Genomic DNA, 13,012 nt, shown 5'->3' on the forward strand with positions numbered 1-13,012 from the left:
GAGGCTGGCTTGCAAGTGTCTGGCTGTCTCACCCCAGACACGACTCTCCACTGTCCCCTCTCTAGGGGGCAGCACGTGAAGCTAGGCATGGCCTCCTCGGGCGCTCAGCCCAGCCCTGCCCTCCTTCCCTCCGCCCAAGGGCACCCCCCCCACGCCACTCCCCAGCTATGGGAGAAGCTCCTCCTCTCCCAGCCTTCTCCATGAGGCCTCCCCAGATCTCTGCCTCACTCCTCACCTGCCTCCCCTTCCCCTTCCTGCCCTCAGCCCTGGCTCTGTTCCTCTGCCTTCGTTCCACTGGGCCTTGTAGTCGAAGCAGCTCACGCTTGTGTTTTAGACTACATTGAAAATCCACGCAGGACGGGAACATGTCTCAACTTGGGGCTCCAGAGTAGGTGGGGTCCATTAGAACTTCCCTCAAAGTGTACACCTGGGATTCTCAAGTCCCTCCTGAGAGCCAGTGTCAGAGCCAGTGTCTGCAGTCATCTTCCGCATGCAGCCGTCCCTGCAGACTTCTTCATCCACCTGGCCTCGGAGCTCGGCCTCTTTTCCGTGCCAGTCCCCAGCTGCGCCGTCTCTTGCCTAGACCGCGGCGGCAGGCCCCCGATTCTCCATGGCCTCTCTTCTTTATGGCCACTCGCAGCAGCCCAAGGCAGCTTTTAAGACCTACAGCAGCAGCTCCCGTGGCTCTCCTGCCCTTCCCCCACTGTCTGCACAAGGCAGCCTGCCTGTCACTCAGATGTCAGTAAGTGTCACCTCCCAGGGGTTTCCCACATCACCTCACTCTCTTGCATCCATACTATGTGATCAGCACTTAGCACCCTGCGGTACTTGCGCCTGGTGGTAGGGTGCTTCACCTCCCGCCAAGCGCTAGGAGGAGTGGAGGGCAAGGCGTGGGGTCCCCTCCAGCCCTGTGCCGGTGGGGGTGTGGCTCCAACACTTGAGGCACAATACCCGAAACACCGGGACATTCTCCAGGACTCCTAACCCTATCCTGGGATCTCAAAGAGGCCGAGCAGGCCCTGTCCCTGAGTGACCATCTGATGACGGCCTATCACCTCCCCGCAACCTGGGGAAACAACTCCGGGGTTTGAACTCAGGCCTGATGCTGTCCCTGGGACTCTTTTTGCTCAAGGCTAGCCTCTACCACTTGAGCCACAGCACCAGCTCGGGCTTTTCTGTGTATGTGGTACTGAGAATCGAACCCAGGGCTTTATGCATGCTAGACAAGCCACATTCCCAGCCGGGAAACCACTTTCTGACCCTGACCTTAGCCCCGGAGTTTTCACAGCTAGCGGTTCCAACAAACTGTGGACCCTAGTGTCTGCCTAGGGGCTTCCTGCCGGCCTGCGAACTGTGCTCCCCTCACCTGAAGCCCAGACAGGCAGGTCGGTGGAGGCTCGCTTACTCCTGCCCAGTGACCCAGCGTGGTGCTCAGACACTTCCAGCAACTAACGCTTTATCCAGTCTCAGGCCTGGTCCCGCCCCGCCAAGGCCCCGCCCCCTCAGATCCCGCCTGCTGGGACCGCCCCTCCCGGCCCCGCCCCAGCCCGACTCAGGCCCCGCCCACCCAGGCCCCGCCCCTCATGCTCAGGCCCTGCCCGCCCCACAGCCTCCTTCCAGCAGTTGGCTGGGAACCGTTCTTGGATGGCAGGGGTCAGAGTGCACTTGATTGACCGCCCTGTGGTTGGGGACCAGCGCCTGCGCCCCGCGCCCCGGGCAGCAGCTTCTTCAATCCCCGTGGTGCGGTGCGGCTGCCCCCAGAGTACTTCTTTCTCTCCTTTCGTAGACGTGCAAACTTGAATCCGGCGAGGAGACACAGGTTTCGTACCCGGTAACGGTGGGGTTCAGAGCGAGAGCCCGAGTCCCGTAACCGTTCCTGACACCTTACAACCACAAGCCCGGGTTGGAGGAGCGGAGAACGGGCGCGGGGAGGCGCGGAGGCCACGCCTGTGACCTCAGCGACTCGGGAGGCGGAGGGCTGAGGGTGGGAAGCCAGCCCGGGCAGGAACGTCCATGAGATCTTCCCCAACTAATCACAGAAAGAGCCAGAAGTGAAGCTGTGGCTCAAGTAGCAGAGCACGAGCCTTGAGTGAAGCAGCCCAGGGACAGCGCCAGGCTCAGAGTTCAAGCCCCAGGCGGAGCAAAAACAAGTGGCCGGGCCCAGTGTGCACCCCGGGCCGGCTGGCCTTCCGGGCAGACAGAAGCGGCTCTGCTCCTCAGCCTGGGCCTTCCCAGCAAAGGATTCGCTTCCACACGTGCGAGCCCTGGCTTCCGGGCCGACCAACCCCGGCCGCGCCCCTCCCGGCCCCGCCCCGCCGCGCCCCGCCCCGCCCCACCGCGCCCCGCCTCGGCGCGCCCGGCCCCGCCCGACCCCGCCCCGCCCCGCCGCCCCCCCACTGCGCCCCGCCCCGGCGCGCCCCGCCCCGCCCCCACTGCGCCCCGCCGCGCTCCGCCCGGCCCCGCCCCACTGCGCCCCGCCCCGCCGCGCTCCGCCCGGCCCCGCCCCACTGCGCCCCGCCCCGCCCCGCGCCCCGGTGAGACCCCAGGCAGCTCCGCCGCGGCCTCTTCGACCTCCACCCCCGCTGCAGGGCCCCTGCACAGTGGCTCCGTCTACCTCTGCCCGGTGCCCCCCCCCCCCCCCCGGGCCTCTGCCGACAGTGCTCTCAGCTGGATGTGAGCCTGTCCTGACTCCCCTGCCAGGACAGAGCATCGGCCTGAGGAAGGCGACTGGAGACAGCACCGAGCCACACAGCCTCGAGAGCTTTAATTCACACCGGGGGCTCCAGAGAGGGGACTCTGTCTCTGTCTCTGTCTCTGTCTCTGTCTGTCTGTCTCTCTCTCACACACACACACACCCTCTGGCTGCTGATGTGTCCCCCTCTCAAGACAGCGTCCACCGCTGCCCTCCCGCTGGACCTCCGGCTGGCAGGACCTCTGCAGCGCCCCCTGCAGGCCGGGGTGTCTGCTTGCAGGCAACATCGCATCCCTGGAAGGGAACCGGAGGCTTTTTGGCTTGGGGGGCAGAAGAGTAGCTCAGGGCCGTCCCCCAGCCCTCCTGCCTCCTCCCCGACCCTCCCCGACCCTCCCCCCCCCCCTCCGCACACCCAGGGCTCACCTAGTAGAGTACGTCCTCAAACTCCAGCTGCAGGTAGCGGAGCAGGCGGGGCGGCAGGGGAAGGTGAGGCAGGGCGTGAGGCAGGCAGCCCTCCAGGTGCGAGCGCAGCGCGCAGCGGCTCAGGTGCTGCAGGGAGCGCGGCTGCCTGGCCAAGGCAAAGAGGGAGGAGTAGAAACGCCGGTGCTCCTGGGGGGCAGAAGGGCTCCAGGTGAGGGCAGCCTGGGCCCAGCGGTGCCCCTGCACCGGGGCAGGCTGGAGGGCACTGGGCGCTGCCCAGGAACATGCAGGAGTTCTGGGGTGTGAGCAAGCCTCTGGGGGGATTTCTGTGGAGGACGGGGGGGGGGGGGCTGCCCAGGAAGGGGTGCAGGTCTCCTAGGGCGGAGCTGGTTCTGACCTGCAGCGTTTCAGGAGGAATCAGCCCCAGCGCCTCCCGGGGCAGCTGCACCGAGCTGTAGGTATTCATCAGCACCTCGATGGTCCGTGGGGAAGAGCACCAGCGCTCCAGCACCTGGAGGAGGCACCGACAGCCAGAAGGAGAGGGTCTGGGTGCCCGGCAGCCCGTGGGGGGCTCAATTCTGTTTCCCTGCCCCATACACTGAGTCCTCATGCCTGGCACCCACCAACCCACAGGGCTGGCGCGGTGGAGAAGAGATCCTGCCTTCACTACTATACTTATGCTCGTCTGACCACTGGGTCTCTGCAGGGGAAATCAAGTCAAAGTGAGTCATCAAGTCCTAATCCATCCGGACAGATGTTCTTTAGAAAGACAGGCACAGATACACACAGAGAAGGTTCAGGGACAGCACTGGAGTGATGTGCCACAAGCCAAAGCAGGCCAGGTAGGCACTAGAAGCTGGAAGTGTCCCGGAACAGCACCTCCCTCCCCGTTCCCGAAAGACACCAACCTTGCCAACAGTGTCCTTTAGAAGTACAGCCCCCAGAAGTGGGAGGGAATCTGTTGCTGTGGGTTTACACCTTTCAGCTTGTAGTTCCTTATAACACCCACCGCAGGAAACTCACACACAGCTAACTTTTCTACAGTGTGCAGCTCAGGGCAGATACTTAGCATTTTTCATGCATGAGTTCTTTGTGTATGTCTGTGTGTGAGTTGGTTGGGGGCTTGAACTCAGGGCCCAGATACTGTCCTTGAGCCTCTTTGCTCAGGGCTAGTGTTCTACCACTTGAGCCACAGCAACACTTTTAGTTTTTGAGTGGTTTATTGGCGATAAGAGTCTCATGGGGACTTTTCTGCCTGTGCTAGCTTCGAACCACATCCTCAGATCTCAGTGTCCTGAGTAGTTAGGATTACAGCCCTTAGGCGCCTGGCATGCATAAACTCTTAATCTGCATTTCTAGGCAGTATGAACTATCTCTTATTGGATCTTGACAGGCATTTGTACGGGTCTCACAGCAGCTAAGTCTGGGCTCCACAGTAACACCCCTACACGTATCCCCGCCCCCAATTGCATACATTAGAAGCTTGAAAATCTCTCCCTCTGTGTGCATGCCAGTGGGTAGTGTGAACAGGTGGAAGGCCAGCCCTTGTTTGGGGCCAGGAACAAGCGTTTTTCCATGCGTGGTCCCTCTTCTCCTCTCACCCTGCCTCTTAGCAGTGCTCACTGCCTGGAGCAGGCCTCTGCCTCACTCCCCCCAGAGCTCAGAAAGAATACGGGTTTACCCAGCATGCTGCCTGCTGCTTCCTCCTTCCTCTACCCAAGAACAGCTGATCCTGTCTCACCTCCTCCAGGAAGCCCTCCTGGCTACTCCATCCTGCCTGGAGCTACAGCAGCCCACACTGGAGCTCTTCCACTCCACCTTGCCCTCTTTCATGTCTAATGAGTTCTTAGCCGGAGAGGATGCTTAACAGCTTAGCAAACACCTGTGCACACTGCTTCCAAATACTTGCAACAGGTTTAGAGCACAGTGTGTAGGTTACACCCTGGACAGGGTGTAATTATACGCCGCACGTGTCGCCTCCATTTCTCACACTAGCACTGGAGGCAGGAAGCTGTTAGTTCTCTGGTGAGGAGACAGGCTGGGAGCGTGCCTGCTGGGAGTTACCCGGCGTACCTGCACTCTGCCCCCTCTCCCTCTACCACCACGCCCCCTCCGAGGCAGCCAGAGGAGGAAGGGGAACATGGGGTACAAAGCGTTCCAGTAACTTGTTTATAGTCACATGAGTAAGTGTCAAAGCCAGACCTCAATCCAGCTCTTGCATGCCCTCTCTTCCCCTCCCCCCCCTTGCTAGTAGGGGGGCTTGAACTGAGAATCTGGTCCACCGTCCCTCAGTTATTTGGCTCAAGGCTGGTGCTCTACCAATTGAGCCATAGCTCCATTTCTAGCTTTTTGCTGCTTAATTGGAGATAAGTCTCATAGACTTTCCTGCCTGGGCTGGCTTTGAACTTTGATCCTCAGATTTCAGCCTCCAGGTGTGAGTCAATTGTGGCTCTCCAGGTCTCTTGAGTGCCGGATGCAGTCTGGTGGCTCCTGGTGCCTGGCAGAGCTGACTGTCCCACAGACGGGGCTCAGAGCCCTCCCTGCAGGGACGCCAGCCCGGACGGGAGGGGCTGCAGATTGTGGAGTGGGGACAACTGGGCCCCTCTGCTCGGCAGGCGGAGGGGCGGGGCGGACAGCAGGGCGGGGCGGGGCTGGAGGGCCGGTGTCATTTGCTGTGCCAAGTCCTCCTCGGCCCCGCCTGGTGGGGAAATCATTAGCTGTCAGAGCTGCCGTCAGATTACAGGGAATTGCTCGTCTCCTAATTATCTGGTGTTAATAGGAGATTAATTAGTGTTAATTGTTGATTTTCTTGTATTTTCCCAAAGGGGAGACCAATCTGCCGAACTCTCGGGCTGTTTAATTATTTGGTCTTGCTTAGGAATCTAGACAGATGCTTCTAGGTTTGTGGGCTAAGGGGAGGACAAAGACAGCGGCGTGGGCCCTGGAGGGGCAAGGCTGGGCTGGAGGGGACCTGTCCTCACCTGCACACTCCCAGAAGGCCAACCATGCTGATCCCTCCCCTCTGAGAAGAGACCCCTCTTCCCCGCATCCCCCACCACCCAGAGGCCTCCATGATGCCCCTTCTAGGCCCACCCATGCCACAGAGCACCCTAGCCCAGCTCCTCATGTTGAACTCGCTTTAGGGAAATTTTAGATCAAATCTGAAAAATACCCATGGAAGGTGTTTTCCCAGGCCGGGCAGGGCCCGTGCCTGTGAGGGGAAGCACCTGCCAGCGCTCAGAAAGCAGGGCTGCTCTCCCACCACCACTTAAGGACCCCCGAGCATGGGGGAGCAGGCTCACCTTCTGTCCCTGGGGAGCCTTGCACCTGTCCCCCCGTGGCCTCCACTCAGCTGACCCCGCTGCTAGACAGCTCCTCAAATGCTTTTTTTTGGGGGGGGGGGGTTAGTCATGGGGCTTGGACTCTGGGCCTGAGCGCTGTCCCTCAGCTTTTCGGCTCAAGGCGAGTGCTCTACCACTTGAGCCACAGCACCATTTCTGGTTTTCTGAGTGGTTTATTAGAGATAGGAGTCTCTCAGACTTTCCTGCCTGGGCTGGTTTTGAACCGCGATCCTCAGGTCTTAGCCTCCTGAGCAGCTAGGATTACAGGCATGAGCTACAGGTGCTGGCTTCTCAAATGCTTTCTCTTCTTTTTCCTTGTGCCAGTTCCTGGGGCTTGAACTCAGGGGCTGGGTGCTTCCCTTGAGTTTTTTTTGCTCAAGGGTAGCTAGCAATCTAACACTTGAGCCACAACCACAATCAAATGGTAATTAATTGGAGATAAGAGTCTCCTGGACTTTCCTGCCCAAGCTCGCTTCTAACTCCAGTCCTCAGAGGTCAGCCTCCAGAGTAGCCAGGATGACAGGTGTGGGCCACCGTGTCCCATTCTTTACCTCTATCTGGCTTTTGCTCACTGACTATAGAAAGGCAAGAAGAATTGGTCTATGTAACCACATGTCCCAGGACTGCGTTGCTGAGAGAGCCCAAGCACCGGCCGAGGCCCATCCCCTCACCCTAGCGGTCCTGCCCGCGCCCCCCCCCCCCCAGTGCCCGTACCTTGGGGAGGGCCCCGGGCCACACCCTGACGGCGCCGTGGTTGAGCAGAGCTCGCACCATGTGCTCAGGGCTCTGGGCCAGGGCGGCCGCTGGGCCCTGCAGGGCACAGTGCAGGGCGGTGTGTCCTCCATAGTCCATGGCGTTGGCACTGACACCGTGGGACAGGAGCAACTCCACAACGGCCGAATGGCCCCGGCGGCAGGCCAGGTGCAGGGGCCTCAGCTTGTCCTGGTCGGCAGCATCTGCGTCGGCGCCAGCGGAGAGCAGCAAGCTGCACAGCTGGAAGCAGCGCGCGGCGCTGGCCTCGGCCTCGGCGGGGGACTGGCCGCGGGCGTCGCAGGCAGCCAGCAGCGGCGTCCAGCCCTCGGCATTGCGGGCATCGGGACACGCACCCCGTCTCAGAAGCAGGGCCGCCATTTCCACATGGCCAAGCCGTGCGGCCACATGCAGGGCTGTCTCTTTTTCATCCTCAGTCTGCCCATTCACTCGCGCCCCAAACTTCAAGAGCAGCTCCACGCACCTAGACAGGGGAGACGGTGGGGGAAGGAGAGTGGGCATGAACCCTGGCACTCCTGAGCACAGCAAACGTGGCAGGGGGCTCTGGGTGGCCTCTGCTTTGCAGCCCTCGCCTACCTTTCCTGCCAGCCGCTGCCCTCCAAGCCACATTCTGCAAGATCGGTAGTCCTTTTTCCTCTTTTCTTTTTTAGAGATAGGATATTACTGTGTTGCCTAGACTGGTCTTGAACTCTTAGACTCAAGGGATCCTCTTGCCTCAATCTCCAGAGTGTTGGGACTATAGGTATCGGCTACCATGTGCCCCCCCCCCCCCCCCGCCGCCGTCCCGTGGCCTTTGTAATACCCACCTACTAGCTAGGTGCCAGTGGCTCACACCTATAATCCTAGCTACTCAGGAGGCTGAGATCTGAGGACTGAGGTAGGAAGCCAGCTCAGGAAAACTAGTCCAAGAGACTCTTATCTCCAATTACCAGCAAAAAGCCAAAAGTGCAGTTCTGGCTCAAATGGTAGAGCAACTAACTGCTTTGAGTGAAAAAGCTAAGCCAGAAGAAGATGAGACCCTTAGTTCAAGTCCTACTACCAGCGCAAGCGCATGCGCATGCACACGCACACACTCACACTTCCTGCAGGGACCATCCACTGACTCCCCATGGGGTTAAAGTCACACGGACCATCTTCCCCTACTGCTGCAGCATGGCTGAGAACGCTCACATCACACAGCCCCCAGGCTCCAAGGGCGCATGGAGCTGGCATTTGGGGTCAGGGGCAGCTGGGTAGTTTGAAAGTTTTGTGTGCCGAGTTTTGTGGAGAACTTACCAGCAGGCACAAATGCAGATGGGACCATAGGACAAGGAAGGAAAAAACCAAAATTAACCCATAGACTGGCTCCAAGATGGCCCTGGGGACAGACAGGAGTTAGGAATCTCCTCTGTGAGCCGGGTTCTTTATATGTCGAATGAGAGTAATTAATAAAAGCTGGGCTGGGTGCCGGTGGCTCACACCTGTCATCTCAGCCACTCAGGAGGTGAGATCTGAGGATTGAGGTTCAAAGCCAGCCTGGGCAGGAACGTCCAAGAGACTCTTATCTCCAATTAACCACCGGAAAACCGGAAGTGGTGCTGTGGGTCAAGTGGTAGAGAGCTTGCCTTTGGCTGAAGAGCTCAGGGACAATGCCTAAGCCCTGAGTTCAAGCCCCACAACTGACAACAACAATAACAAAAAATAGCTGGGCCTGATGGTGGTTGTGAGCACGTATGAGATCACATCTGAGCAATCATCATTTGAACTCAACAGGACTGCCTTTGGGGAGTGAAGTGGGCGGTTTGGATGGGTCAAAGGGCTCATTTTATATCCAAGCTACCGTTCTGTATGTTTGGAATGTTCTACAAGATGTTTAAATACACATATCTTTACTCAAGAAAGGCCTGGGCTGAGCAATGGCCCAAGCTAAAGATGTGGTCTTATGTGGAGCCATGGTACTGTCCAAGATGGTGGCCTCTGGCCATGTGGGTGAGTGCCGCAGCCTGGCCAGTCTCAGTGGACATCTGTAGAAGCTACGTGCACACTGGTGCTCAAAAAAGAAAATTATTTCCTAATCATTGTTTCGGTGGTATTGGAGTTTGAACCCAGGGCCTCCCGCTTGCTCAACTTCCTTGCTTATGACTTTTATGTTTTTTGTACTGGGGTTGAACTTAGGGCCTCCGGCTCCCACTCAGAAGCTTTGTCACTCAGAGTTAGTGCTCTACCTTGAGCCACGCCCCACTTCCGCTGTTTGCTGATTAATGGAGATAGGCGTCTCATGGCTTTTCCACCCATGATCTTCACATCCCAGCCTTCGGAGTAGCTGGGGTTACAGGTGCAAGGGCTTAAGGAATCTGATGGCCTTTCTCGCTAGTGGGCAGGAAGTTGGTGCCCACCAATAAGACAAAAAAAAAAGAGAAAAGCCTCTGGAGTGGATCAACTCTAGGCTCCAACTTGTTATGAAAAGTGAAAGGTAGGGCTGGGAAGGTGGCTCAGTGGTAGAGCGCTTGCCTTGCATGCTCGAGGCCCTGGGTTCAATTCCTCAGCACCACATAAGCAAAAAGAAAAAAGCCAGAAGTAGCGCTGTGGCTCAAGTGGTAGAGCATAGCCTTGAGCTGAAGAGCTGAGGGTCAGTGCCCAGGCCCAGAGTTCAGGCTTCACAACTAGAACCCCCCCCCCCAAAAAAAAGTGAAAAGTACATGCTGGGGTTCAAGCACTCCGAAGATGCAGGGGAAGGGCAATTGATCAGCCTCGCCAACAACTGCCCAGCCTTGAGGAAATCTGAAATGGAATACTTTACTATGCTGGCCAAAACGGGGGTCCATCATGCCAGCGGCAGCAACACTGAACTGGGCACAGCACATGGGAATAACTACAGAGTGCACACGGGCTATCACCGATCCAGGCATTCCGCTGTCACTAGAAACATGCCAGAACAAACTGAGAAAAGTAAACAGTGCATAATTTTTCTTCAATAAAACTTGTCAGAGCTGGCTTAAAAACAAAAACAAAGAGATCTGATGGAGCCAGGTGCTTTCCCGCCTAGAATCGCAGCTACTCAGGAGACTGAGATCTAAGGCCCGTAGTTTAAAGCCAGTCAAGGCAGGAAAGTCTGTGAGACTCTTTTTTTTTTTTTTTGGTCGGTCGTGGGGCTTGAACTCTGGGCCTGGTCGTTGTGTGAGACTCTTATCTCCAGTAAACTACTTCCTTCACACACAAAAAAATGGGCCTTTGGCTCAAGTGGAAGAATGCTAATCTACCACTCTCTCAGGAAGAACACCCAGGTCTTTTGTTCAAGCCTCTGGACAAAGGAAGAAAAGGAAAGGAAAGAAAAGGAAAGAAAAAGGAAAGGAAAGGAAAGACAAAGGAAGGGAAGGGAAGGGAAGGGAAGGGAAGGGAAGGGAAGGGAAGGGAAGGGAAGGGGAAAGGGAAAGGGAAAGGGGGCATGTCTTAGCTGGGGAGCACCTGCCTAGCAAATGAAGGAGGATCAAGGTCGAGGCCAGTGCAGGCAAAAAGTATGACCTTATTTGAAAAATAAAAGCAAAAAAGGGGGGAAAATATGGATTAGGCATGGCTTAGTGGTAGAGCAAACTGTCTAACAAGTGTAAGGCCCCGGGTTCAAATCCCAGCACTCCCAAAACCACCACCAAACCAATATTCACTGTAATATGGCTTCTCCAAAGGGTTAGTACAATTTTCCCAGGGCAGGCTACAAAGGCTGGGAAGGTGGCTCAGCGATAGAGTGCTTGCCTTGTATGCCTGAGGCCCTGGGTTCAATTTCTCAGTATCATATACACCGAAAAGGCCAGAAATGGTGCTGTGGCTCAAGTGGTAGAGCTCTCGCCTTGAGCTGAAGAGCTGAGGGACAGCGCCCAGGCCCAGAGTTCATGCCCCATGACAGCAAAAAAAAAAAAAAAGAAAAGAAAAGAAAAGAAAAGAAGCTAGGCCCCTGACACAGCCCTCTACCATCCTAAATCCAGGCCATTGCAGAGTTCACACGGATCAATGGTTGGGGAATCATTTGGGGAATAACTATGTCCCAACCTGCCCACATCCTCCCTGAGCCCCTGACTGTCCCTAGGGTCCGAGGTACTTACTCAAGGCTGCCAGCCCCTCGGCAGAGATGCAAGGGGCGTTTTCCTTCCTGGTCCGGTGCATTGGGGTCTGCTCCGGCCACCAGCAGCACATGGACACAGGCCGGGTGGCCCGCAGCGCAGGCCTCGTGCAGGGCGGTGCGGCCCCCGGGGGCGCTGTCCGGTCTGGCCCTCCGTCTGAGCAGCAATCGCAGGACATCGGTGTAGCCTCGGCTGGCCGCCACATGAAGTGGGGTGGTCAGTTCCTCCTCGTAGGTCAGAGACCAGAGCCCTGGGGGAAAGAGGGACAGGGCCTCAGATCTCAAGGGATGGCCTGCAGCTGCCCGAGGGCGGGAGGGAAGACAAGGACTGAGCTGAGTCTGCAGCCGCCCCTCTCCCACCCCCTGCACCCTGGGCCCATACTCAGAGCTCGGATGTTGAATCGGAAGTCCCTCCATCGCTCTGGATCGCTGGTGTCAAAGACAGAGTCGGGAGCCAGGCCAGCACTGGAGTCGGCGAGGATGCGGGCGATGGAGCCCACGTCCCCTGCCAGCACCGCCTGCCAGAGCGTGAGGGCGGGGCCTGCGGCTGTGCGCACCGCGATGGGGCCGGGGCCCGACCCGGGGGGCTCCTCAGACCCTCCGCTGGACTCCACCAGCCTGGCACAGAGGCTGTGTCTGTTGCCATGGGGCTCCCCCTGCCCCCCGCACTCTTCTGGGTACCCGCTCATGAGCACGGGGGGAGGGGGGAGGGCGCGAAGGCCACAGGCAGAGAAGGGCAGGAGAAGGGACACTCCGAGGGCCTGGCGTCCCTGAGCTGGCCACGCGGCCCGGCAGAGGCTATTCTGGGCTCCACATGACTTCTTCCCTAGGCCAAGATGAACGCTGTCCAAGTGTTCGGGGTGTGGGAAGCATCAGCCAGGGGTTTCTTTTTTCAAGCCTTGGGAACTCAGCCTGGGACAGTCACCTCTGCCTCAGTTTCCCCCCCCCCCCACATGCTGCCCCTCACCCCTCTGGTGGCTGCTCCAGCGAGGCTCTGCTGTACGGCTCTCCAGCAACAGGTCAGCTGTGCTGTGGGGCGGGAAGAGCTCCTGCAGCCTGGCCAGGTCCCCTGTGTAGAGGGCATTCTGCAGCGCCATGTCGCGGCACGGCAGCGGCGGAGACCGACAGGCTGCCTGGGCTGGGCAGGACTGGACCCCCCAGACGTGGCAGGCAGAGACCGAAGGAAGGCACCCCAGAGGGTGGCCCCCATGGGCCATGGCCTTCCCTACATTCCTTCCCTTAGGCATGGCGGCTTCTGGGAGACAGCCAGCGCAGCCGGCAAGGCTGCAGGTGGACTGGGCAGGCAGAGCTGGCCAGGAGAGGCCAGTCTGGGAGGGGCAGGGGAAGCTTTAAATAACCCCTGGCGGCAGTCAGTTCCCATATGAAACTCCCAGGCCAGGAGGAGGCCAGGTAGAAGCACGGAGAGCCACGCAACCCCATGCTTCACCTCCAGGCCAGGTGATGTCAAAGTGGACACTGTCTCTGGTCCTCAGGTCTGACACAGGCCATCATAACCCAGAGAAGGGATGGGATTTTCCCAAGGACACACAGGACGGCTGGGAAGGTGGCTCAGTGGTAGAGTGCTGGCCTCACATGCATGGAGCCCCAGGTTCAATTCCTGGGGAAGTGGCGCTGTGGCTCAGGTGGTAGAGCGATAGCCTTGAGCACAGAGAGGTTCAGGGACAGTGCCCAGGC

At 58.5% G+C, this 13,012-nt stretch overlaps 1 protein-coding gene across 2 annotated transcripts; it reads right to left on the reverse strand.

The window, feature by feature from the left end:
• Positions 1-2,759: 2,759 nt before the first annotated feature.
• On the reverse strand, positions 2,760-12,935 carry Asb10 (ankyrin repeat and SOCS box containing 10). Of its 2 annotated transcripts, XM_042677040.1 has the most exons (7): positions 12,285-12,935; positions 11,700-12,143; positions 11,301-11,568; positions 7,168-7,687; positions 3,510-3,623; positions 3,116-3,301; positions 2,760-2,986 (listed from the first exon to the last, which is right to left on the reverse strand). In XM_042677040.1, exons 1-6 carry the CDS (start codon positions 12,562-12,564, stop codon positions 3,116-3,118), a joined length of 1,812 nt encoding a protein of 603 aa, XP_042532974.1. In that variant the 5' UTR covers positions 12,565-12,935; the 3' UTR covers positions 2,760-2,986. The 2 variants fall into 2 exon arrangements, with proteins under 2 accessions (XP_042532974.1, XP_042532975.1); XM_042677041.1 differs by lacking the exons at positions 2,760-2,986; positions 3,116-3,301; positions 3,510-3,623 and adding an exon at positions 5,475-5,810.
• Between the last annotated feature and the right edge of the window lie 77 nt (positions 12,936-13,012).

Source organism: Dipodomys spectabilis, unplaced genomic scaffold, assembly GCF_019054845.1.
Source record: "Dipodomys spectabilis isolate Male_0828 unplaced genomic scaffold, ASM1905484v1 ptg000034l, whole genome shotgun sequence".
NCBI classification, from domain to species: Eukaryota; Metazoa; Chordata; class Mammalia; order Rodentia; family Heteromyidae; genus Dipodomys; species Dipodomys spectabilis.

Coding starts and splice junctions, on each gene's coding strand:
- Asb10 (XM_042677040.1), bottom strand. CDS start 12,564: ATGCCTAAGGGAAGGAATGTAGGGAAGGCCATGGCCCATGGGGGCCAC. Junction 11,569..11,699: donor ATTCAACATCCGAGCTCTGA/GTATGGGCCCAG, acceptor TCTTTCCCCCAG/GGCTCTGGTCTCTGACCTAC. Junction 7,688..11,300: donor CGAGGGGCTGGCAGCCTTGA/GTAAGTACCTCG, acceptor TCCCCTGTCTAG/GTGCGTGGAGCTGCTCTTGA.